The sequence below is a fragment of the Motacilla alba genome, chromosome 2 (genome assembly GCF_015832195.1).
Source record: "Motacilla alba alba isolate MOTALB_02 chromosome 2, Motacilla_alba_V1.0_pri, whole genome shotgun sequence".
Lineage (NCBI taxonomy): Eukaryota > Metazoa > Chordata > Aves > Passeriformes > Motacillidae > Motacilla > Motacilla alba.
This window is the reverse complement of record NC_052017.1, coordinates 87,918,756-87,944,530: the sequence shown is the minus strand read 5'-3', so window position 1 is coordinate 87,944,530 and position 25,775 is coordinate 87,918,756. Positions and strand designations below refer to the sequence as shown.

At 40.4% G+C, this 25,775-nt stretch overlaps 2 protein-coding genes across 3 annotated transcripts in view; one reads left to right on the top strand and one right to left on the bottom strand.

Moving 5' to 3' along the window:
- Positions 1 to 1,362, top strand: part of TERT (telomerase reverse transcriptase) — a 34,233-nt gene extending 32,871 nt beyond the window's left edge. Inside the window, exon 17 of the mRNA XM_038128137.1 lies at positions 1,254 to 1,362. The gene's annotated coding sequence lies outside the window, so the exon portion shown is untranslated. The remainder of the gene's footprint in view (positions 1 to 1,253) is intronic.
- LOC119697397 (sodium-dependent neutral amino acid transporter B(0)AT3-like) lies at positions 468 to 25,349 on the bottom strand. 2 transcript variants are annotated; one of them, XM_038128138.1, is made up of 12 exons: positions 24,941 to 25,349; positions 16,023 to 16,163; positions 14,291 to 14,428; positions 13,104 to 13,285; positions 12,583 to 12,693; positions 7,628 to 7,740; positions 7,216 to 7,344; positions 6,449 to 6,605; positions 4,953 to 5,157; positions 3,210 to 3,369; positions 2,579 to 2,741; positions 468 to 1,482 (listed from the first exon to the last, which is right to left on the bottom strand). In XM_038128138.1, exons 1-12 carry the CDS (start codon positions 25,095 to 25,097, stop codon positions 1,270 to 1,272), a joined length of 1,869 nt encoding a protein of 622 aa, XP_037984066.1. In that variant the 5' UTR covers positions 25,098 to 25,349; the 3' UTR covers positions 468 to 1,269. The 2 variants fall into 2 exon arrangements, with proteins under 2 accessions (XP_037984066.1, XP_037984067.1); XM_038128139.1 differs by lacking the exon at positions 24,941 to 25,349 and adding an exon at positions 17,590 to 17,758.
- Positions 25,350 to 25,775: the final 426 nt, after the last annotated feature.

Sequence of the window (25,775 nt, the reverse complement as noted above, 5' to 3'; positions counted from 1 at the left end):
TCCCCCAGAGGCCTGTCCTGGGTTGAACTGCATGTCTGGTGATCCATAAAGTCTTCCTTCTGCTGAATGGAAGGGACAGCTCAAAAGTCAAGTCTGGATACCGTGACAGTGACCCAGGATGGATTTAGAGATTTGAAAGTCTTTTAGATCTAGTTTATTTTTTTTTCTCAGCTTTTCTCTGTATTAGTTGGATGTGTTTTTGACGCTCTGAACTCTGACTACTTAAATCTGCTGCATATAGTTGCCTATAGGATTTTAATGAACATTTAGCTACCTGTAGTCAGAAATGTGAGTATAAAATGTATGCTTTAGTTAGTTAAAAATTCTTATTTATGTATTTACAACTTTATAACCTTAATCCTTTCTCTTCCTTTACTCAGTTACTCAGCCTGAAGGTGTTGTCGTACTTTCCCCATATTTTTTCAGAGGCTGCTGGTTCCTCAAGTATTGTGACAAGAGGAATCCTCTTTTTTTTTTTTTTTTTTATCAGCGCTACAGAGTGGCCAGGATCTGCAGCCAAGTACCGGAAATCCTGTTTTTCAGTAAACATTAATTTTGTTGTCATGTCTTGTAAGGTTGCAGCTCACTGAAAGGCTGCTATACATCTGCATTTTTGTTATGCTATTCAGTTATTGTGTTTAATATGAGAAATAAAGGGGAGAAAATGGGGACTTTTTTTTTTTTACAGTATTTTCCACTACTATAAATTCTGGAATCTGCTAAGATAAGATATTTGTGCAGATTAATTGCTCAAATTTACTTAACATTCTTTTATCTGCTGATGCTTTATCTTTGCTCCTTGCCATGCTTGAGAATATGAAATAATAACAAAATGACTGCTGTTTAGGTGTGTTAAGGATTTACAAAAATTAGAGTGTACTGGTAAAGAGCACTCCTTATTTTTAAAAGATTCTCATTCTGCATCTCCTGGAGCAGGGGCCCAGGGCAGTGAATGAAACTGTAGGTGCTTGTATTCCAGTTTATGTTGCTGATCCTTGGGAAAAGACCAGTGTTTTAAAAGAGAAGAAAGACAGAAGCCAGCAACTATACATAAAAGGCTTTCCAAGTTTCAGTTCTGTCTGGAGAAGTACATGAAGCTGTAAAATTGGTTGAAATTAAAGGAAACACAACAGCATTGTTTACGGAGTGTAGTGATTGCTGTAAGCATATGAACTGTGTATACCAAGTTGGTTGGATGATATTAAATGACAGCTAATAATGTGTAACAAAGGCTGTCCTATTTTTGCTTACAGACAGGTAAATGGATGTTTATTCTTTTGGATGAGAAAAGTTGCTGTTAGCCCCCTGACAGGAGGAGACTTCTGGTGGTACAAAGCTTGGGTCCTTGCTCCTGCGCTTTTGTTTGACCAGGTGGAAGAACGCTACCAGAGGTACGCACACGCAAGGAAGGGAAGCCAGCAGCACACAAATGGCCTGCACCCAAGGTGGATAAACTTTCTCCTCTTTGATGGGGAAGTCTTCCTGTGGAGATAAAAAAGCAAGCAAAAGAAATAATTTTTAGGTACACTTAGATTTTGCTGTGATTTCTATTTTTATTTTCTTATGCTGTTTTAGTAAGGACAGCAAGTTTTGCTCTGTCTACAGTAGCATTCAGTGGCTGTGTCCTCTGCAAATCCTTCTTGTGGGTCTAGAGACAGCGGTAAATGTTTCACACTTTCAAAGTGTGTAGCTGGAATTGTGACACATTCCTAGGGATATGGGGATTGCCCCAAGTGTTATCAAATCTTCACCCTGTCGTGGTTAAACCATGTTCATTCTTGTTGTACTCACAGCTTAACTGGTTTCAACAATCACTGAGTATGTTCTTTGTCAGTTAGGGAAGTTGTATATTGAAGATTCTGAGGGAATGAGGATAGAGCAATTTCTGCAAGTCTGTAGCTATGAGTTTTATTTGGGATGATAGATACTTGATGGCACATGAGGGAGAGAAGGCTGCTGTGTAATCCTCATATAGTTTAGGAACTAAACTATTTAGAATCAATCTTCAAACCCCCACACAAGGGTGTATTTGAGAGGGGTCAAAGAAACTGCAATAGATGTGAGACAGTGACATCCAGATGAAATGTTCTCAGCATGGACGTGTCTTTGTTGCTGAACTAACCAACACTGTACTCAGACCACTGCCTCCCTGTCTGCCTGTCTAAAGTACACATTCATATATCCACCAGGGCCCCAGTGATATTGGTAGCTCTCACTGAGAAATGCCTTCATCCCTGACGTCTGTTATGCTGCTCTAAAGCTCTGTTCAGGCATTTGTTCTACCTCTGAACCCCCTGTGGGCATGGAATGTCTGTGACATGTTCCACTTCAACACTTCTGAGCATTACACACATCCATAAGAGATACAGAGCACGGGATCAGCACAACACCTCAAGAGGAGGTGTTGAGTATGTGTAACCTCTGCACACTGCAGCCTTCTTATTCAGAGCACTGTATCATTTCAAACTATTTTCAATGGGTAAGCAGTAGATAACAAGTATATTAAAGGATCTGGTAAGGGAGGAAAATACATAATTCTTGCTTTTATTAGAAGTTCTAAAAATATTTGAGCACATACATATTTAGGGTTCCAGGCTGTGTAGCTTGGCGGCTTCTGCATCTGAAGAATAACAAAGGCCATGAAGACAATTAGCAGGAGCAGCGGGCTAATAAACCTCCATGTGATCTGCCAGAAGAGGTTGAGTTTTCGTCCGGTCATCCATTCCACATCTTCACTGAACCTTGTAAAAGAGGGCATGTTTATGATGATGTCAGAGCTAGAGTGGTAACAGTTTCCCTGTTTTATAGCTTCCTGTAAGTTGGAAATACAGAGTACAGCACTGTAAATCTTTTCTATTCCACACCATTCTTTAATAGCTCACTGCTTTACTTGAGTAAATAATATCATTCAAGTAGGTCTTTATTGAGCCATACCAGAGATGAATGACCAATTTACATTGTCAGTTTAATTACCTGAGCACCTAGTCTAAGGTTTCTAAGCTTAAATAAATGATGACAATATTGCAGCAGTTCTGTAAACTATTCAGATATTTAAAATAAAAAGACAAAATTGCCAAGGGAACAAACAGCGTGCTAGGAAACTGTCTCAGTTACCAGCACCAAATCAAATCAGGTCAGGGTCAAAGTTACTGCACCCTGAGCTGCATTTGTGTCTTAGAAGAAAAAAATTCCATCTCTTTCCAACATACCTTTTAATTTTATAGATGTACACAACCCCAATCACTTCGAAGAAAGCAAGGACTAGAAGAGGCACTGAAGCTGCGTATCTGTCAAAAATGTCAATCCAGTAGCTCCCTGAGCCCAGTGTAAAACACAGAGCAATGAGGAAGCTAATTAGACATATTATACCTGAAGAAAAAAAGATATCTTTGTTACTGGAGTACTGAACTTGGTAGGTTTATTTTTGTTCTAAATTGCTTTGTTCTTGTTCTAATAATTTTTATTCTCTCCCTCTCTATGGTGTTACTACAAGCTGTTTTCTCATTAGGAGAGCTAATACCATTTCCCAAACTCAATTTTGCCCTGTGTGTTGGCCAAGAGGACTACTGTTGCAGGAAGAATGCAGTCATGTGACTCAGAGCATCCTTCACTAGTTCATACTTCCTTCCATCAGACAGTCTGGGCTGTGCTGTGACCCAGTGTTAATTTTTGACTGCTGTAGTGAGTTTCAAGTGCCTCATTTCCATTCATCCATAGGCTTAAACCACAGTCAGGTGGTATCTTGGAAGTGTAAGGACTCCCTAGATTTCTGTCCCCATTTCCTCAAAGAGCCCAGAGGTACAAATGTGTGTCTGTTATGTTCCAGCATGCTTCTGTAACACGCTTCTTTGTTTCTGTAAATCTAACCTTTTAGCCAAGATTTTGATTTGGGATAATTGAGAGAAAAAGTGGGAAAGAAAGAAGGGAATGAAGGTATTGCTGGACACAGACACAGGCTACAAATCTGTTTGTATGTCTTTCTAATGTGTTGCTAATTGCTTCTAACTCTCAAATGGCCTTGGGTTCAATTCTGTAAAATGTTGGCTCCAGACTTTAAATTTTTTTTAATGTTCACAATTGGAAAATCAGTTTAAAAATAATAGTGGAAAATTCATCAAGTTGGGAATAAATTTGGTTTTACATGAAAAATTGTAAAATTAGGGATACAATTTAGATGCCACAGGAAGACTCTACAAAAGGCATGACAGCAGTATTTCCCATAAGAATTTAAAAGAGCATGTTGCAGAAATATTAATCCACTAGTTGCCACTGCTGTAGATTTTTCTGGACCAATTTCATAGTAGGATCTCTCAGACTGTCAGTGAGTCTGGTTCTTAAGGAGCAGGTTTCGTTTAAAAACCATGGCTGGTTGAAAAGATTCCAGTTTTGGTGTCAGAACAGGATCACACACCTTCATTCCTCATTTTTCAAGTGGTAATTTTCTACTCTGACATGTTCACAGTAAATGTGAATCTGTAGCAGCATAAACCTGGGTGAGACAGGTGTGAATGACCTCTCTTACAGTGGTAAGTTCAAGTGCAGGTGGTTATGGCAGACCAGCTGATGTCACTGGTTGCCTTAAAGTGATTTGTATCAGTGCCAAAGGCTTAAGGGAAGGCAAGGCTCTTCCTGATGACTACAACAGCTCAGAGTGGACTGGACTCCAGGAATAGCAATTTAACAAGCTTTCTCAGACTGGAACAGCTTAATTTGCAAACTAAGAAAAAAACTGGCCAAGGCAATATAATATTGTCACCTGTCAGCTTCTGCCATAACTGCTATCTCATCTCTGTACTTATCTTCTGCAAACACAATCCACTGCCCTTACTTACAGTGTGACATTCAGCTAAATTAATACTAAAAATTATTAATTCCTCTGTGATTAATTAAGCAGTTAATAGTTTGTGCATCTATATGGAAGTTCCCTTCTTTGAACAAAGCAAACACCTTACCAGATAATAGCTCTTTAGGTGCTGATTTAGGTATAATTTGAAGCTCTAGAAGAGGAGTGAAGACACCCTCAATGTTTCCAAACATCGAAGAAAGGCCCAAGCTGAACAACATGATGAAAAACAGGATGGCCCAGGCTTGGGAGCCTGGCATGAGGATGATAGCTTGAGTGAAAACAATGAAAGCCAAGCCAGTTCCTGAGACGCTCTGCAGCATTCACAAACAGATAAAAATACACATTACAATGTCATTTCTCATGCACAAAGTAATTATAACACACTGCTGTCCTTTTCTGGAGTCAAGGTTGCTGGTCACCCTGTGGCCTCTGTGGCAGCCAGCAGCTGAGAAAATGGGCAGTGGGGAGTTCAATTTTAAGTGTTCTAGAGATACCTAGAGAATCATAGAGCAGAATTTTAGCCTGCACAGAGAGATTGGTTCAGAGTAAAGTATATCAGAGAGTTGTAATTGTGATAGAAATTGTTTTACTAATACCATCTTAAATGTGCTTTTTAAAAATCTATGATGTAGTAGCTGCTGGAAAGAAAGAGGTGTAAATAAGGATATGATTACCACTCAACACCAAGAGAATTGGTGAATCACTGATCACAAAACCCCTTATGATGGCCAAGGCAGAAAAGACTAATAGGGAAAAAGCTAATTTCAAATCTTCTTTTGGTTTAGTCTCCCAAGGACAAGGAAATTGAACTCTAAGTATTGAAAAATACTAATGTTGCTATAATTTGGAAGTAAAATATTTCAAACTGTAAATCAGAAATGGATGCCATCAGAAGTGAGACAAATGGATGCCATCAGAAGTGAGACAAAAGAAGCTGACTTGTACCGGGGGTGGAATGTTGTCCTTGGACTTCTCCACCATGTGAGTAAAATAGCCTCCTTTACCATTATTGTATGTTAGGCTTGTCATGCATTAGCACACACTGACTGTACCAAACAGGATCCCTGGAGCAAGTGGAAGGAGGCAGGACAAGAAAACAGAGGAGAAACATCTGTGTTTAGTGGTAGGGGAAATGTTACAGGAAGGTTGGAAAATGAGGAGAGGCTCAGGATGTACTTCGGTGGTGAACAGTGCACATTTTAATGGATTTTTTGATACCTTCCTAAATAGAGATTTAGGAAATTCCCATTCAGCATCCTTTTTCTATTTTTCATCTAGATGTGTTCCCCCATTATGCTTATTTCTGTAAACCAAACTAGGAATGAATCTAGTGTCCATGGTAGACTTCTAGTGGGAGAAGACTGGAAAATCAGTTTTGTGGTAATAATGTGTAGTTTTGTTAGCCATAACAGATAGCCATACATTCAGACTATCCTACAGCAGTATTGTTATTTCAAATGTTGAAAGATTGATTTGTTGCATGATTATGTGTAGTAATCATTGCAGGTAGAACAGAGTACATGTACTTATAAGAAAAAGGAAGATACCAATCCTTCTACATAACTTTGTTTAAGGATTACCTGTTGTAAGCAGTTATGGTACCTGATCAAGAAATTCTTGAAGATCACAGCTTTTCAGTTTGAGTCCAGCAATTTTTTCTGGATATGATGAATTCAAAAAACTAATCCAGGATGTATAGTTCTGTCGCATGATGCTTTCCTCTGGAAGATCAAATTCATTGATGATATTGATAATGTTCCTGCCAGAGAAGCCAACACATTTAAACTTTAGTTTAAAAGTTTGCAGATGATGTGGTTGGAAATGCTATGCTGTGTATTCAGATGCTACTCCAAAGTTGTGTTTACTTTCTGTGCTGCTATTTACAATATAAGGGAAAATATTAAGACAGCTTATAAATAAAATAGAAAATACTCAGACTGTTTAATGTTGTCTCAGACAGAAACTCTGAGTACTTTATGCAGATTCAGTGTCTAAAACATTTTTGTTTTATCAGGTCTCCAGACCATTTCTGCTACTTGTGTTTAATAAGTTAGTGAAATAGATTTCTAGTGAAATAGAATAAGGTGGGGATTTTTACTGCTTCTAATGCTAGCCTGAGAGTAAGGTGCAAACCTTGATGCACTACTTGAAATGGGTTGTTCTGCAATTTGTCTTTATTCTTACAAATTACCATCCTTGACTCAGTCCCATAATACTTTATATTTCTACATTAAACTTCTCCACACAGATGCTCTTCCATTCTAATGAAAATAAATTCTCTAAATACATGTCTTTCAAGTAACACATTATCAGATTATCTATTTAGGCACTGAAACCACAGTATAACTTTGGGAACACAGCTTTCTCACCTGTCCAAGCAGTCCCAGTAGGCTGTGGTTGCTTTAAACCCCAAAACAGAAAAGACTGGGATGGAAGCATAGAGGGATGTCATGCTGTTCACAATTGCTACTGTCACAGCATCCTTTTCACAGTCATTTCTAGAGATAGCATTCAAAGAAGTGAAATTATTAAAAAATGCAGGGTTTTTTTATCTGTGATGCAGTTTCTTTATTTCAGCAAACTTTTTTTTTTTAATTTCTTCTCTCCTTCCTTCCCACCTTCCCTCCCCCCTTCTGTTAGAAAATCTAGTGGACGTTTTAGAAAGACAAATACTTTTCTAAAGATCCTTTAGAAAAATTAGGGAAATATTTTGAAAATTTAAAGAAATTGCAGAGTGCAGCAAGAATTTAGCCAGCTAATAAAGATTGTAATTCTACTCACTTTGTTGGATTGTAGCTTGCAAATGCAATAAGCCCTCCAAAAGCCAAAGAGAGAGAGAAGAAAATCTGTGTAGCTGCATCAAGCCATACACGGGGATTTTTCAAAGTGTTCAGCTGAAATAATTGGAAGAAATGAATGTATTAGGCTTAAATTAAAGTTTGTTTTTCTCTTGCAGTTCTTGTAGCTCATCTGTTATTTCACTTTGGAAATTTTGAGCTGAGTTGCCATCTAAACACTCTGAAAATGGGAATAGGTACTAAACAGGTCAGTAAAACAGGTGTTTTTAAGAGTATCATGGAGGCTATTTAAATGTGTGCAACAATTACAGAATCTTCTTTATTGTACACTTCATCTGTCTGATGATAAAAATGTGGTTCTAAGTGATAGATGCTAGGAACACAATAGGGAAAATACATTTTTCCTTAATTACTTTCTTTTTTTCTTCATTCACATACTTAACCTGCAGTTAATGAATATTGTCTTCCTAAAACTCTATAAACAAATGCCAAACGTTCACTGTTTTAAGGTGGAAAGTGATTCTGTAGCTGTCCAAATTTACTTAAAAAATAATGTAATAGAAGTGACTAAAAGCACAAGCAGGCAAGAAGAGAACAGTTATTAAGAGCAGCATTTGCATTCAAAGTGCTGTGAAAACAGCAATAAAAGATAGAAGATCAGCGTAGGTAATACAAGAAAAAAGGAGAAACTGACAATGAAATTTGAATTTTGTTCTAAGGGCAGTATGATACGGGAAAGTAAATTAAAAAGCAATGATTGGTGGATTAGAGAACATTAAGCAGTCTTAAATAGCTCCACTAAGGAGTCTTGACATTGAAATCTATATAAAAGAAAGAGATAGAACATGAGTAATGCACGAAATGTAAATGTGATCAATGAATATTACTTCCCTGCAGAAACTACAAATTGGGTGTTATACCCTACCATGTGAATTGCTCTCTGATCCATTATCAAGGAGGGGGACTAGAAGAATGTTTTGCTGAGAATGTTTTAAAAGCCAGATAGTTCAAAAGTAATGCTGGGACTGTAGACTATTTCACTTTGTTTTACAACAGTCTGAGTCAAATCTGCATCCCAGTCATGCAGGACCACTTGTGTGTTTTGTGTCTGTGTGCCTGCGCTAGTGATCCAAGTCCATGACTGGGAACATATGTAGGAGTGAGATGTGAGTATGCCAAAAGACCCTTCAGAGCATTTTGGGTTTCTCTGAAGCTGGCCTGAGCTTTAAAGAGCAAGAGCAATGGCTCCAGCCCGGTGTGGATGGATTCAGGCAATGCCATTACTGCAGGTGCTCTCTCCACAGGGAGGCCTGTGCTTTGACCACAGCAGAACCGTGTCACCTCTTGTACAGCACAACATAGCAAGCAGATTCATGGAACCATTGCTGGCTGAAGTGATTCAGCAAAGCAAACCCTTCTAGAGGTTTATTTTGAAAGATCATAGTCAAGCCCTCAAAGGCCAGAGTGCTCACTGGCAGGACCTTGTGCAGGTGCTGTTGCAGTGCAGAAACTTGGCACTCACATGGCTCTGTCGCCTTCACATTTTGATTAAGTGCTGCCAAGTCAGTTGATGCTGACAGATGTGACTCCTAAAAGTCTGGCTTTCTTACTGGGAACTTTGGCAAATGAGTCTGGAGATAGTTTAGACTGGTACTAGGTGCAGTGCATTTATTGACTCCAAAAGATACTAATCAACCCCCAAACTTGAAAAGATAGTGGGCAGGCAAGCATGCCATGGCAATGTCATTATCTGGTCTTCAGCAAATTGTTGATAGTGTTATTTTATATTTATATGACATACAGATTTTATAAGCATATCTTCAGAAGAAAAATGTGCTGATGCCAGAAACGTGGATGAAGATACATGATCAGTGTTAATTAATGAACAGGGGAATAGGGAAGAAAGGAAATATAATTGCTCCCTCAAGAGTGGTAAGATGTTTGGGTTCTTGAATATGTGAAGCACAGACAGAAACAGAATTAAAAATTACTGGGGTCCCTGTGATATGTCATTTTGGTGTGAAAATAGCTAATGGTTTTGTAAATTGAGAATTTGGGAATTTGGGGCCTGTGCTGCCTTTTTTTTTTTTTTTTTTTTTTTTTGCCATTCTCACTGTTTGTTAAACAGCTGCTGAGTTCTGGGCACAGGGGCAACAGTTGCCCAACCAAGTTCTTGGAATTGTTCATTGCCAGAGAACCTCCAAATATTTACAATCTCTTAAGCTCTTTCAAATGTGAGAGAGACTGGAGAAGGAGACATTTGTATTCCTTAGGTAACACGGTGTCCCCTGCAGCTGAACCATGCAGACTGTTGCTGATGCATGATGGAATCTTGTTTCTTTGTTTCTGCTTCCTCTGGTTATTTATTTTCCAAAAACCTTTCCAAAAGTCTGTTCCAGCTCTTGTGTGGCTTCATCGTTGTACAACTTCTGCTTTCCCCTCAGGTGTCACTTCAGGATACTTTTTTGTTTTCTTGGCAGCTTCATTTTCTAAGTAACCAAGAATTTTGAGAAGGTGAGTGAATCATCAGACTTCTCCATGTCTGAAAGTCAATGAAAAGAAGTATTCATTATTTATTCTGAAGTTTAAGGTGGAAAGTGTATCAGATGGCAAAAGCTGATTATGTATTTTTGCATGAAATAAAAACAGCCTCACATAATTAAAATCCATATGCATGCTTGTATTATTTGTGGTAATTATTAACAAGAGCTAAAATACAAACTTGGAAAGTGAATAAACTTTAAAAATTGTGGTTAAGAAAAACAATTAAATTTAGTTAGATGGTTATGATGTTGAAACTGGGTAAGATGGGACTTTTTGTGCTATATATTACTTTCACAGACTTTCACAAACAACGAGGTGTCACAGTTACGAGGTAATGGATGTAGCAGCTGTTAGAGAGAAACTACAATTTCTGCTGCACTGCAGAGTTGGAAAGAAGTTGGAAAATACTGCTTCCAAACAGGGAAGAATGTCAAGAAGATTGATTTTATTTGTTTTAAAAGCAAGCTTAAACAGACAGTAGTGATTTAATTTCTTACTTTATTTTGCTAAAACTTTTTCTGCAATAAGACAGGAAAAGAAGAAGAAAACAGCACACATTTGAGAAATATGCTTTACAGTTTTGTTAGCTGACGGAGCCTGGGTAGGCCAAGTAAATCTCTGCCAAAAACCTAACAGCCCTCCTATACAACTCACTTTAGGACATTCCCTGTGGAGAAGTGTAAAAAAAACCTCGTGTTTGCTCACAGGGAGGGTGGGAATGGCCTAACAGCAAAGGCAATACTGGTACTGCAGTTGTGGAGTAAGGGGACAAAGAGAGAAGGGCAGTGTTGAAGCTGTGTGCTTACTGTGCTTTTGAAGTCCTTGAAGTGCCACAGCCCTGTGTAGCAATTGGAAGGTTAGTTTAACAAAGCCATGTCTTACAATTCCGTGCAATGGCAACACCGATAGCAGGTATCACTTACCAGGCTGTTACATCAGCTTTTCCACATTTGTAGGTAAGAACATCACTAAAACCATCTTCAGATGACTTTTCAAGGATGTCCCCAGGATCTGCTTCCTCAAACCAGCTAACCATCAGCTGCAGGCTCTCTGCAGGTGGATTTTCATTCTGACTTCTGTTGCCAGTGTACAAATCCATCTGCCTCTTTTACGATGATCTGCTCCTCCTCAGCGCTGCAATACCTCCAGGCTTTGTGAGTACACACAAATGTAGTTTCCTGCATTCAGTTCAGGATCATTGCAAACTAAATTCTAAAAATGCCTGAGCTCTTCCAGAGAAATCTCACAGCCTAGCTGAGACCAACAGATGACAGGCTGAGGTGTGTTTTGTTTGTCTTGTCAAAGCTGCTTTCTTCCCTGAGACATTGCACCAAGCTCTTACAGTCCTGTCTGGCCCTTCAAAAATATATATAAATGTCCTGATCTGTTAAAACCAAACTTGTTCTTGAGCTCTGGCAGCATTTAGATGGGTGTCTATGCCACTGGGCTTGTAGAAAGAGGGATAAAACAGTGTCTCATCTGAGCTTTCTCTTGCTCTTGTCCCTTTCCAGCCTGGCATGTAAAATATCTCTGAACTTCTTGGCTTATGTTTTCTTTAATATCTGTGTTCTTGTCGTAGGAAAGGAAAAATCCAGTGCTCCTGTGTTCGAAGCACTGCTGTGGCTGTGGAGGCAGTGGATACTCGAGAATGTGTCATTGAGTGCTGCTTTTCCTCCTCTACACCCACCACTTCATGGAGCTTTTTAGCCATGAGGTCAGAGTTGTGAGGAGCCTCTAGTGGATAGCAACTACTTAGTGGGATAGTTTGACTTTGAATTTGGGAATGCTGCCAAGGACAGTGTAGGAAAGGTGCATCTGAAATGGCCAGCATGTGGAGGGATCTGGAACTCCTATCTGTATGAGAAGTTCAACATACGAGATATTAAGAAAAATGGGAGAGGGGCCGTTCTCTAGCAATTCTTTTAGGAAGAGATATGGGGGAGGAGAGAAATACTATGAAGAAACAGGGGCAGGGGAAAAATTACTTTCAACCTTCCAAAAAAATCACTTTACAGTGTGAATCCTCAGTTGTTCTCTTTGTGAATTCTTTAAAGATTAAAGCTGTGTAAATTCTGTAGCAGTGGCAGGGAAATCCCATCTTTCTCATGTACTTGTGAAGTACATCATTTTCACTTACACATTAAAGACTGAGGCACCCATAACATTCTTAAACTTAATTTTCCATTTATTTCCATTTCCATACTTATAGGCTTACTACTGAACTGTTAAATTCTTTGCTGCTTATTTTCTTGTGAAAATATATTAAAAAATAAGTCACTTCATCTCAGAAAAAGAGCTTATCTGAGCTCTTGGATAGACATCTAAACCAAGAGTTGTTGGAAAATGGTATGAAATCTGAGGAGGAGTAAAAGGAAAATTAATACTAATACTTACGTTAGGGGTGAAGAGGTAAATCAGACCTTCAGTGGCTCCTGGTAGAGTGAGTCCTTGAATAAGGAATATAGTCAGGACCAGATACGGAAATATTGCTGTTACATAAATTGCCTAAAGTAAGGAGGTCAGAAAACAGAGAGTTACTGGCATTAAGTTCAATCAATCCTATTTAAATTATTGCAACATACAATAATAATGATATTAGATGAGGCAGCTATAGATGAATATAGCCATCTTTCAAATAAGGAAGGGTGTACTTTTGCAGAATATATTTGTAACAAAATGGCTCTTAAAACTGTGTGAAAGAAGGCTGGTAGGGCAAAAGTGTTTGCAAAGGAAAAAGAGAGAAGCATAATTTTAAGCCACTTGTACTGCTGTTCTCGATTTGTTGGACGGGGAGTATACTGAATGGTGCCAGTGTGGTAAATGGAGTAAATAGGGTTTTCCATGTGGTAAAAACTCAGTGTCTGGAGGGCAGGATTTTGGACTGCAGGATAATCACTTCTCTACCCTTTCCATACCTTCCCTGTGGTTTCAATTCCTCGGATGGTGCAGAGATAGACAATTGCCCAGCAAGCTGCTAAGCACAAAATGAGCCACCACTGGAACGTGCCACTCTCAGAAATATCAGGTGTTATGTTCAAAGTTTTCCTGTACCAGAAATAATTTACTGCGGTGCTTTCATGACATTCTTCATTAAACCCTGAAAAAAAAAAAAAAAGTGGCAAGTGTTACAATAAATTGTGGGCTGCAAAATCTAATACAGAGGTGGACTTTCTGCACTCTCTGTAATGTGCGGCAAGACAAACTCTCACAGTAGGCTGAGACTCTGAGACTTAGGTGAGACCTTCACCAGAACATCACCAGCATTTTGTACAGGGGATAACTTCTAATTAGAAACAGTGTTGTACTCAGTGCAAAGTCAAATCTAAACTAATCATAGTGAAAACTATGAATTTTTTTAGCTGTACCTACAAGTTGGTGGAGCCATAAGAAGCTTTAGGCACCTGGGAATACATCTAAGTCCAAGCTGCCCTGGCCATGTCACGGCCCTGTGGTGGGGAAAGACGCAGGCATTGGCCTCTTTGGTTTGAGTTTCCAGGACTTCTGTGAACAGAAACTTCAGGCATCTGCATGCAGGAGAGTGGGCATTCCCCAGCCAGGCTCTGTGCTTGAAGAGAAGGGAACTGGGAATGTGGTGTACACCAGAACCTGTGATGTCTATTTGTCTTCCTACTCTAGAACAGTCTTAAGGCCTCCAAAAGAAAGTTTAATTCCACTATGTTTTGTCTTTTTTCTTAGCCTTTTACTGAGGTGGTATTTCTTGCTGTGCCCTGGAACTTGTTCTCTCTCATGCTCTGAGAAAAAAAGGAAGCTGAAAAATAGTTTTAAAAACCTGAGAGCATTCTTCATTGTCCTGCTTATGTACGCTGTCACTCTTTAGTCTTAGTAAAGGTTTTGTAATGGATAACAGGACTTGTTTTTATTTTGTTCCCATTCTAAAGTTAAGCAAAAGTACTCATGGACTTTCTGGCTATCGTTGTTCCTGTGAGGATGATGAATTTGAACAAGCTAGCATGACTATTGTACCTTTTTAACGGGAAATCAAACCAGGACTTGTGCACAATTTGGGGCGAAATAAAGTGTGATTTCTTGATTAGCCCATAGTCAGATGTTTTGCTAGCAGTGCTCATGGAGGTGTACTTACCTGTTCTGTTTTCATTTAGAGGACAAACACTCCAAGGAAGAGGTTCTTGGAAGGAGTTTATGAAATACCACATCACCCAAGTTAAAACAGTGTTGTAGTATAAGCTCACCAGAACTGACACCATCCATGAACCAACTCCTACAGAAAGCACAAGATCTCACTTCAGAAAAGTCTTGGAAAAAGTTATCAGTAAGTCACAGTACTAGCTGTTAGAAGCTCTCATTTCCTAGTTTTTCAAGATTTTCTTCTCCATCCCCCTGATCCCATTCTGAGCTTTTCCAATCAAAGATTGGCATTTGTGTCCTCAGTAGCCAAACACTGGTGCACAATCCCCCAGATCACCAGCCCTGCTCCAGGAATGCTGAGACTCTCTGCTTACATATAAGGTTAAGGTTGAAATCTTTGCTCCAGTATGTAGTCCATTGTTTTCTACAATACTGGACAACTGTAATAGCAGAGAGCAAGAGAGACCAAAGTTTTATAGTGTGCTGTAGCTGCATGAGAACACTCTGGTCCCAAATCACGCACAGGTGCCCTAAATTGGACACTGTTTTACTCCTGTGATGAGGAGAGAAGAATATCAACACCACAGTTTCTGCTTGCTTGCATTTTTGCAAGGGAGTATGAACTTGCATGGTTGTCAGAGATGGGTTTACCTGTAAGCACCACCTGCAGCTTTGTATTTCTTTCTTGCCCTTGGGTCCTTAGATGACTCCTCTTACCCTCCCCTTCTCCTCCCACACAGGCCCACAGGCAGGGCCATCAGTGCCAAGCCCATTTCAGGCATCTGCTTAAAGCAGGTCATGATCCAGGAGAGGAGGCTGAAGCATGCAGGAGTTTCCCCTTGCCCTGCAGGCACAAGGGTGTTATCTCAAAAACCCAGTACAGTCAATGCCTTAACCTCCTCCTGGTGGCTATTCTGGATCACTTTTTGCAGCCTAACAATGGTGGACACAGGGCACCAGATGTGTTTTTTCATCTATTAAATAAGTAGGAAAGGGCTGGCAGTAGAGGAGTGCACATCAGTCTGATGCGCTGTGCCGTGCGAATTGTTCCCCATGCACAGCTGTGTTGATAAAGTCCTTTCAGTAGCCCCACCCTCTTGTGGAGGGAAGCCTTCCCATGTGCTTTGGACTCATTAGGAGGTACCAGGATCCTTGATTTCCTGTCTTTCTGTCCTTCCTCAAGTGTGGCTATTCATGAACAGAGAAGACTGGGTCCTTGAGGGGCTGTGAGGGAGGAGCAAGAAGCACTGTGGGCAGGCAGCTCTTGTTGAACACCAGGGTATGGTTGGAATGGAGCAGTGTTGAGTAGCAGAGCCCATGTTCATTGTGTTTCCCACAGCAAAGGTTATTAGGTTTGCATTTTAGGCTCTTCAAATGGTCCTGAAATGTGCCTGGAGTAACGCCTGGTGAGAGCAATACACAATTACAGAATCACAGAATGGTTTGGGTTGGAAGGAACATTAAAGATCATTTTGTGCCACCCCCCTGCCATGGATGGGGACATTTCAACAAGACCAGGTTGCTCAGAACCCAATCCAACATGGCCTTGAATGTTTCTAGGGAAGCCATCCTTAAATATCTCACCACCCTCATTACAAAATACTCCTTTTTAATCCTAACACTCATTTCTTTTTATATCCTAAAACACATCAGGCACAGGTCTGTAGGAAGTGAGTGCTGGGTGGGAGCTGTCTGCAGTTCCTTGATCTGGGACTGAAGTGACGTACCAACACCTCCAAGGTAAGGAGAAATGGTGTTCCAGGCTCCAATGCTGCCTTTCCTGAGGCACTGTCCTAGGGCCAGCTCAAGGTGTAGCAGTGGGATTCCTTCAAAGAGAAGAGCGATGAAGTATGGTATCAGGAAAGCCCCTGAAAAGACATTTAATTCTGATTAAGCCACATGATTTTCTGCATCTCACTGAAATTACTGGCTTATAATTAATCTGCTTTATGAGCCTAACAAAGTCCTTGTAGGATGCGTGGAGAGAGGGATCATTGCTAGGGACACCTACAAGTAACATCTGTTGCTGGTAATTTTGGTAGTGGAGATGGAGGAGGAGGGACTGGGATGCTTAGTGCTGCAGGACACTTCCCTCAGTCATTGCTACAGCCCATTATAAGCAGCCTCACTGTTTCATCCATTTCCCTTTCTTTTAAGCATCTTCTTTTGTCCTCCTTCTCATAAAGCACAAGGGTTTGCCTGTCCCCTATTCCATCTGTTTTCCCTTCAGTGCATTGCCTCGTTTCATTTCTTAAGGCTCTCAGGCCTGTGCTCCTCCATCCTGCTCTGGAAAAGCAGGATTATGTGCTGTATACCCCTAAGAGACTATGTTATTTTATTGCATGAAGCTCTGCTCAGATCACAGAGCCTCTAGCTAATGAAAAACTGAAAGCAAGGCTGAAGTTGTTCTCTGGGACATGTGAGCCATGAAACTTCATTTCTTCCCGGTTTGTGTCCTTTACATCTTTTCTGTTTTCCTCACAACATCTCCCTTGGGCCAGAAGCAGCATGCCCTGTTGGTTACCTGTGGGAAGGGACCAGTCCTGCCAACAGCCTGGCTGATTCCTGCTAAACTGTGTGCAATGCCTCTCTTCCCCCACCTTCCCCCAGAAGGGACACACATTTGGGTCTCCCTTATTTTGCACAGATGTTGATTTTCATAAGACCAGAAGTTTCATCAGTATGTTTGTACCATCTGCCCAAATGTCCAATTAAATTGAAATGGTGGAATAGATTGAAGTTCGTTGCCATGACCAACAACCACTGTGACCACAAAGTCTCTTTTCTCCAGGGAAACAAAGGCAGAAATCCTGCCTCAGACAGCTTCCCATCCTCCTACAAATGTGAACAGATTCTCTGTTCCTCATAGCTTTGTCAATAAACTTGTGCCTTGTTCTATAATTTCTGATTTGCCTCCAGACCTCATATCTGGGTGTGCTCAGCTCTGCTCTTCCAGCTCAGGAAACTTTCTTTATGCTGCGTCTTCAGCCCTGAGAGAGAGGTGGGGGAATGCACAAGGATTTCTGGTCTCCACCTGGAATGGCGCCTGGGTTCTGCAATCACTGGCTATTTAGAAAGGCTGGGCAGATAAAATCTAATCTCTTGAGCTAGTGTTGTATTGCAATAACTTTGCTACCTCTTGTTATGTGCTGCAATAAATGCATACAACACCCAGGAAGGTGTGTTGTTGGATGGTTTAGCATTTTATCGAGTATGTGTAGAAACAAAAATCACAAAGCTCTTCTCAGCAAAAAACTGTTCATAGACTGCCAAACTTGGAAATAAATGTCTCACCTTAAGATCTCTACTCTTGAAGTGCTTTTAACTGGGAAGCAGATTTGGAAAACGAAGCTCACAGTTAATTCCCAGTATGTCAAATCCTCAGTTTGAGATCCCTTCAAGAAGAACCCAGTAACTTCTCTCCATGCTCAGTCTTGTGGCCTGTTTCAAACCTACTGCATTATCCCTCTTCACAGCACATTTGAAGGTGCCAGCCCGGCCCTTCTGACAGTCTCATGCCTTGGACTGTCTCCTGAGAAGAGCAAAGTCTTGAGGCAGTGCAGTATGGAGTGCTTCTTCATCCATCTGCCTGGTTCTCCACCAGCTCTGGGCAGCAGCTGCATTCCCTGCTGCAATCCATGCTGAGCCCTCGCTAGCAGAGCACTCCATAAGAGACCAGCCTATCTCCCATGTCATATCTCCTGGGAAATAACTGGGTAATAATTAGTGTAAACTGTTATCTCTCTCCCCTTTTCTGTTTGCTGGTTGAAGCACTGGCAGCACAGTGTGTTTAGACATTCTGCTGATAAAAGCGTGTTTACTTTGTGCTGGCTTGTGTGTATCTTCAGGCATATTTACAGCATGGCAAAACATAATGTCACACTTGGAAAAAAAATACTGGTTTTCTGTGAGAATTATATAAAATAATCTGCTATCTGCAAATATGAAAATATGGCAAAGGAATGGGTTTACAAGAAATAGTTTATGAATCTAATCTTTCTCAAACCTAATTCAAATAAATGGCTTGTAGTGTAAAGTAAGTTTTTATTCATTCCTTTGCATTACAATATTTTTAGTCAAAAAGAAAAGAGAAAAAGAACAGACAATCTGCTGAAGCACTTGAAGCTTCCTCTTTTCCACAATAAAATCCCCCACCTGTAGAAAAACACGGAGAAACATTAACAGTAAGCTATCAGATACAGAATAGTGAGTAGGAACCCTCTAGCACTGTACAGTTGAGGGCTCTGACTAATAGATAGAAGAGGACGTGCCAGGAGGCAAAAAATAGTTTTAAAAAATGCCATGAGAAATCTAACCATGGAGAAAGCAAGCAGAAAATCCAAGAAGCAGAGAACCTAAGATGCAGCAAGTACCACAAACCAGAGCATTCAAACATAAGCACAGCAAAACCTCAGCAGAACCCATGAGATGTTAAGCCCAGGCACAGCAGAACTCTGTAGATTTGGCTTCCTTGGGGCATGGGAAAAGGAAACTATAGTAGAAAAAATCATAAAGCACAAGCAACAAATTATGTTGTATCTGTACATTTTACCTAAAAAAAAAAAAAAAAAAATGGAAAATTATAGTGGTGAAGCATTTTCAAATACTTTAAAAGCCTGGAAAAATGCCCATAAAAATATAAAGTATTGCCAAAGCATGATTTAGTTGTATCCCTGAGGTGTGACTTAGGAAAATTTTAGTCTACAACATTCCTTCTGTCAAAAAGACACTGAAGATTCATAAAGCATCAATCCTACAAGTAGAAACTCGTGGTTCTAAAAGGTTGAGGGAAAAAAACCCCAAAACTCTTCATAACTTGCAAGAGTCAAAAGTTATTTTGGAAGGAATCCTGCACAAGGATATCACAAAGCCATGGAACAATCCCCTGCACATAGAAGGCACAGAAGGCTACAAAAGCTTTTTCAAATCAGGCTATCAAAAACCGCAGCTACTGCACTACTGGTTAGCTGGTGTCATTTACAAGAGAGTCCCAAGTGTCGAGGTGCACCAGTGTGTAACAAGATTGCTGAAGAACCATTGGAATGGAGACAGCTCCACAGCCACAGCAGTAGGAAAGGAAGGAGCAAGTACGCTCAGACACACAGAGGGTTTTTAAAACCTGACCCTCGATTGCAGTCCATGGGCAAGTCAGGTCAGGACAGCAACTGCCCGACCGTAGCCAGCAAAATGACACTTGAAGGGCACAACCTCTGTTGTATCAGCTGCACGTGACAGTCTGGGGGGAAGTGCATGACCCTCTAGGCAGCCCGGGGAGAGCTGCCAGTGCGCCATGGGACAGAGAGACCAGGAGCTCCGGAGGAGCACAGTCTAAAGTTGGCTCTCAGCAACCAGCAAAGCAGAGTGAAGAAACCAAATTGGGTTTGTCACTTGGAAAGAGAGACCAGCAGACTGGGCTAGTGGAAATGTAAAGCAGTTTGATCTATCAGCTGGGTGACCTCCTAATCTACGTGTACTAAGACCTGCAGAAATCGATGTGCCTCAGTGAGAAGCGGAGAAAAAGACCCAGTAGGTGTTCTTGATATTGGCATACTGAGACTTCCTAAATGGTGGAAAAAACTGTAGGGAGGACTGATCAAAAATCGGGAAGGACTGGTCCATGATTCAGTCTAGCATCTTACCAGTGTTTGTGAATCAGCTAGCAGAAGAAAAGCAAGTGACTTGAAATGATGATTTAAAGACACAACAGCATTTGAAAGGCCAGAACATGAATAATACTTTTCCTTCTGACAGAGATTTGGGAGTAGAAAAAACAATTATAATAAAGACTGAAATGACCTGGAAAGTGGCAGAATGGTAGTTTTGGAAAAAATGCATCTGCAGAGGCTGAAAAATTCAGAAAGCACATCTCAATGTGATAAAATGCAGCAAGCATTTGGAGATCCACTTCATCAGTTCTGTTGGTACATAGGAGGAATGGTGATGGGTGCACTTTTCCAAAAGACTAAGAACTTAATGGCAAGATACCTGAGATAATTTATGCAATTTTATGTAATAGGTGGGAACTACTTGTTCAGATACAGAGAAAAAGATATTAGCTATTCAAAGGGGGTTTTCAGGCCTGTCCCATTCTCTTGTGGCAGTTCAGTGGCTAAGCAATGTGGTATAGTCAACACAGCAAGGAATTACATCAAGACATCAGATAGGAAAAAAAGCAACTTAATCACACCCAGCCCTCTCTCTAGAAAACAGCGCTCCATAACCTCTTTTATGTCTTCTCTCATGCCTCAATCCAGATGAAAATTATGAGCAACTCTAAGCATTGTATTTGTGCAGCACACTTATGATGGCACTGATATTGCCTTGCAGGCCACATTGCACACCTTCCTGACTGAAACTTGGCAGGGTTGAATTTCCCATGTGAATGACTATATCTCCTTGAGAGACAGTGAAGGAGCCAAGGCCATGTCCAGAAAACCAAAGGGGCAATGGCCACTTCAAATGAAGAAGGGTAACACGCACACAGATGACTCATAAAATAAGCTTGGCAAACTCCCCTGTGAAATTTGAAGGATGCAAGCAGGCAGCTCTCAAATACAGGCATGCACCAACCTGAGATGTAAAGGGCAATCAAATATAACAGATTATGAAAGGATCGACTCCACGTGTCACAGCTTTTCACCAAGGGTTTAAGCAGGATATGGCAATAAACCGGAAAATGAAGTTTGTTACTAGCTGTAACCCAATTTTTCTGTAAGACAGTGAATAGTTCTGCTCTTTCCAACATACTGTGTTTGTTTGGGTGGGTTTGGGGTTTACTTTTTTCTTTTTCCTTTTTTTTAACAGTATCTTTCAGTTATACAATTTGTTCCTCTTAGGTTTTGTTTTCCTTTTGAGGACACAGTGAACCAGGCATTTCACAGCATGTTGTAGTTCAAATTTGAGCAAAAGGTCAAGTAGGCCATGGGTTAAGGAAGTCTGTAAATGGTTGTCCCAGAAGTAAACAGTTCTTCCTTTGTGGCATGACTGTAGTGTGTGGCAGCGTGGGGTTTAGATGGTGGTTGCTGCTACCTATAGTAGTGTTTATGTGGATTTATTTTCCTAGAAAGAAACTGTATTTTATATTACAGATATTTTTCAGTAATTTTGTAGGCTCAGGCACTATACACATTTTTAATACCCATGGGTTAAGCAAGCATGTATATATATATATATATATATATATCACACACACACACACACACACACACACACATATATATATATATGTATATATACACACACACACTAGCTATAATCCAGATTAAACCACTGCAGTCAGTTCTAGCTATAGTATAGTCAGATGTCTCCCTGTGTACACATATAGATGTATGACTTGTTAGTGTCTCAGTTTTAAGTGACAAGCTCTGTACTGGGGTATTCAGAGAATTCTTTTCAATCCCAGTTGCCTGGGAACGTTTGTGTTTGTCTCTCCCAACTGTGGCAAACAACCTTCATACCCATTAGTCATGAAAAGTAAATAGCTAACTCAACTCAGGCAATAAACCCAAATAATCAGTAACGGCAGCAGGTGATAAATGTCAGCAGAACTGATATTATATTAGATCCGAGTTACTGAGTAACACTAATGTGCAGTGAATCAGGGCCAGAGGTCTGATGGGAACAGCTGACATGAGACAAACGTACAAGCACTTGTTTTCATCTCTTGTGTTTGAAAAGATGCAGAAACGAGGATGTCACCTGAACCAGCTGTAAAACTACCCCAGAAGCCATCCAGCCTTCAAGCATGTCTATGCCATATCCATACCTGGTTTCTCCATGCTTGTGATTATGGCTACAGGCAGAAAGCCATGGCACTTCTCAGGGCTCCCAGTTAAACACAGTGCTGCTGGTCTCTCCCATGTGCACATCTCACATCTTCACATGCACACATGCAGGATTTATGCTCCAGTACCCCTGAAAATCTGTTGGGCTTTTGCACCTGAGTTGTTTGCTTTTGAAAATGCAAACCTGTCACTGCTTTAAATTAACAGAAGAAAAATGCAGCTACCTTACACACAGTTGTAAATGGAAGAGCTCTGCCTTCTCAGTGATCTTCATAACTCACTCAGCTTTTCCAATGCCAGCTTTCTATGACAAATTATTCACAACCCTCACAGCATTCTGTTAGAGTGTCCATCCTGCTGTTGAGCTCTTTGAGCCCTTTGTTGAAGGACACAATAATGACCAAACACTGGCTGCCCATCCATACATTGACCTTAATTCACCACTGTCTTGTGCCACTCTTGGTGGTGATGCAAAGTAGCTGTTTGCCATTACTGAGTCTGGTGGCTGTTTTAAGCTGGTTTCTCACTGGCAGCATTACTACTCAGGGAGCAAAGGAGCAACTCGGCCCTTGCCCCTGCAGCATTTACCTGTTTTTACTCTCTTTAAACCTGCTATAACCATGTCTTTTTGTCCCTAGACATTCCTGTGGGAAATAGTGGAGTTCTGGAGCTGGATGCACAAGCAAGCAGACTTTCTGAGCACTGCTAAGTCCATAAGACAGATGACTTCCTTGCAGTCAGACTCATGCTTCTCTTGGGGCAGTGAGATAGGGATGCAGGGGACCCCAGAAGGGAGGATGGAGGGTAGAGATCAAACCTCAGGAGCAGATGAGCACTGCTACCTTCTGAGGTGAGGCTGGGATCTGAAACACCACTGGTCACAGCTGGCCACGGAGAAGCAACAATTGGTGCTTCATAGGAAAGTGTGAGAGACTTTTTTGTGGGCAATAGAACAATATTTCATCTTAATCCCATTTTTGCACCAATTTTGTGCAGGCTCTTGCAGCTGGTGACTCCAGAAGCTGCTCTGTGCAATGAAATGTGTGGAGGAGCTGCACCTTGCTATGGTCCTGCCTAGGATTTTCAAACTTTCCACTGAGCACTTTGTGTTAATCATTCACTACATTATAAAAACATCACATTGTGTTTGCTTTATTATGTTGTTTGTTAATCCTGAATGCTTTTCCCCTTGCTTTCCAAGATAGAAAGATCACCTGAGATGCTGTAGAGGATTTGGCCTATAGCTCCTGCTCCATAAGAATATTTTCCTTGCAGGTCTCATGCCATCTGCTATGGGGATATCTCTCTAAAGATGTTCATCAAGTCTCATAAATGCCAGTATCATTGACTGAATTGACAGGGTTTTTTTCCCAGTAATTTCCTTGGACAAACACAGAGAAACAGTGTGTACTCCTGGCTTTCTAGCCACCCAGTGATGGTACTTTTCTGCAGGAGTTTCACTGGGTGTCACATTTTTAAAATAATTAATAGAAACCATCAAGTGTCCTGGGAGGAATCTAACCTACTGCCTCTTGTCTTTTCTTACCTCTATTTGTGTAACTCTCAGCAGTTGCATATTCAGCCTTAAAAAGCTCCTTGCCACCAAAATAATTTCCATTTTCTTGTTTATAGGCTATGATAAACATACTCTTTAATTTTCAACTTCATTACTTAAATAGATTGAATTCTTACGTATTTTCATGTCCCAGAAGTTTTCTAACTTTACTTCGCTTTAACTTTCTAACCCTTGAATAATTGCTGGGACTTTTCCGCATTTTGTCTTAAAAATTTTTTTCTAATTTTTAAAGTTGACTTTAAAAAGTGGACTTTCAGAAAAAGTCAGAGACTCAGAAGTTGCCTTACTATAGGCAGCAATATCTCTGCCTACTTCCTAGTGTTCTGCTACATCTGCCAAGGTTCTTTCTCTTAATACATTGAGCTATTTACCATAGTCCCTATGTAAGTGGCTAATTCTCTCTGAAACACCTTCCTTTGCAGGCTACATCCATTACTGGTTCCTTGGTGGATTGAAATAGATGTAGTTCATCAAGTAATACAGACACCTCAATAAAACACACTTAACAGTTTCTTCAGGTGTGAATTTTCGGTTTCTCCAATTAATTGAAAGATAATAAATAACACCGGACTGAGACAATCACTCACTCTTCTTTAGACAGCTTACTGTGGCAGATTTCAAAAGCTTCTGTGAATGCTGAGTTACCAAGTACTCTTTTCAGATGCATTTATATTTACCAAATTGCCTGCTTCCAAAGCAATTCTTTGTGGAACTGGTGCCCAGGCAAAGGCTTAGGCAGCTGTCCATGACACCTGGCAGGCTCCTGTTGCTGCTCCATCAGCTGAGCATTTTAAACAGACAGCCAAAAGCACAATTTAGTTTTGTGCAGGGGGAATTCTAGAGGATGAGGTATCTCCTAAGAGCATGGGTGGGGAATGCCTCACTCACCATCCCAAAGGAAAGTTCAGTGGCCATTTGTCTAGGGGCCAGTTCCCTCAGGCCTCCCCAGAGCTTCTCATTTCTCCCTAAGGTAGCCAGCTGCAGGTTCAGTTTCCTGCTTCCTTTGGGATCTTAGTAGCAGTATAAAAACTTCAACATAGATTTGTTCTATCATCAGTCAGGTCAGCATCAGTCTAGTCTTCCTAACCGAACGTATCATTTTATAATTAAATATATTTCTATGGAAAGAGCTCATTAACTAGTGCAAGACATTAATGACAATCAGTGTTTTTTAAAAAGGGATTTAACTGATATAAATTATGTAATTTCCATGCCCATCAGAAGTTAGTACGGTTGCGTGAGGATTGCAGTTCAGTATTTTGGCAAAGTCCCGTTCCAATCTTACCGCCTCCGTGTATCTGACACAAGTAAGGAAACCGCCACACGTTCCCCAGGCCAACGGCAAATCCGATACAGCTCAAAATATACTGGAACTTATTGTCCCACTTGGGTCTGCCATCTTCTTTGGGGGTTTCAGGTGTCGCTGATAAATCTTGTGGCATTATAATGAAATATCCGTGGCTCCTTAGCCCCTTGCCCTAAAAATGGGAAGATGCTTCAAAACCTGTCTCTCCTACAGGTTTTATGGAGGGTGACAGAAGGATCTTGGAAGAGAGGTGGAGCTTTCTTTTTATCTGATGCAAAGGGCTGTGTCATTGCCAAGGCTGCAGTTTAAAGACAAAACCAGGAATTATTATTATATAGAGGGTTACCACTCTTGCCTTTTTTGCAGCTCCTTCTATAGTTAGACCGCTTGGGAATATGTTGTTAATGGGTAACTCAGGATCAAACAGGTTTTTATTTTCTGTTCTCCTTATGTTCTCAGACTCTGTCAGAGAAGTGTGACACTGAATATAATTAAAAAGAAACCTTTGCAGTGGACTAATTTAAATTGCAAACTACCTGTAAAAATCTGTGAATAAGACATTGGCATTTCCTGTCTTAGTTTATTAATAAAAGTAAATAAATGAAGGCATCTTTTTCAAATACAAAAAGTCAATTAGAAAAAAAAAAAGCCAAGAAAAATTAGACCTTGTATGTTCAGACATTAGAATTTGGTCCATTTTCATAATAGTTGCTAGAAGTTAATCACTTCCCACCTGTCAATGAATCCCCAGTGACTATTTTTATTATACATTAAATAGTTACTGATGAATGCAAGAGCCAAATGCTTTCCTTCA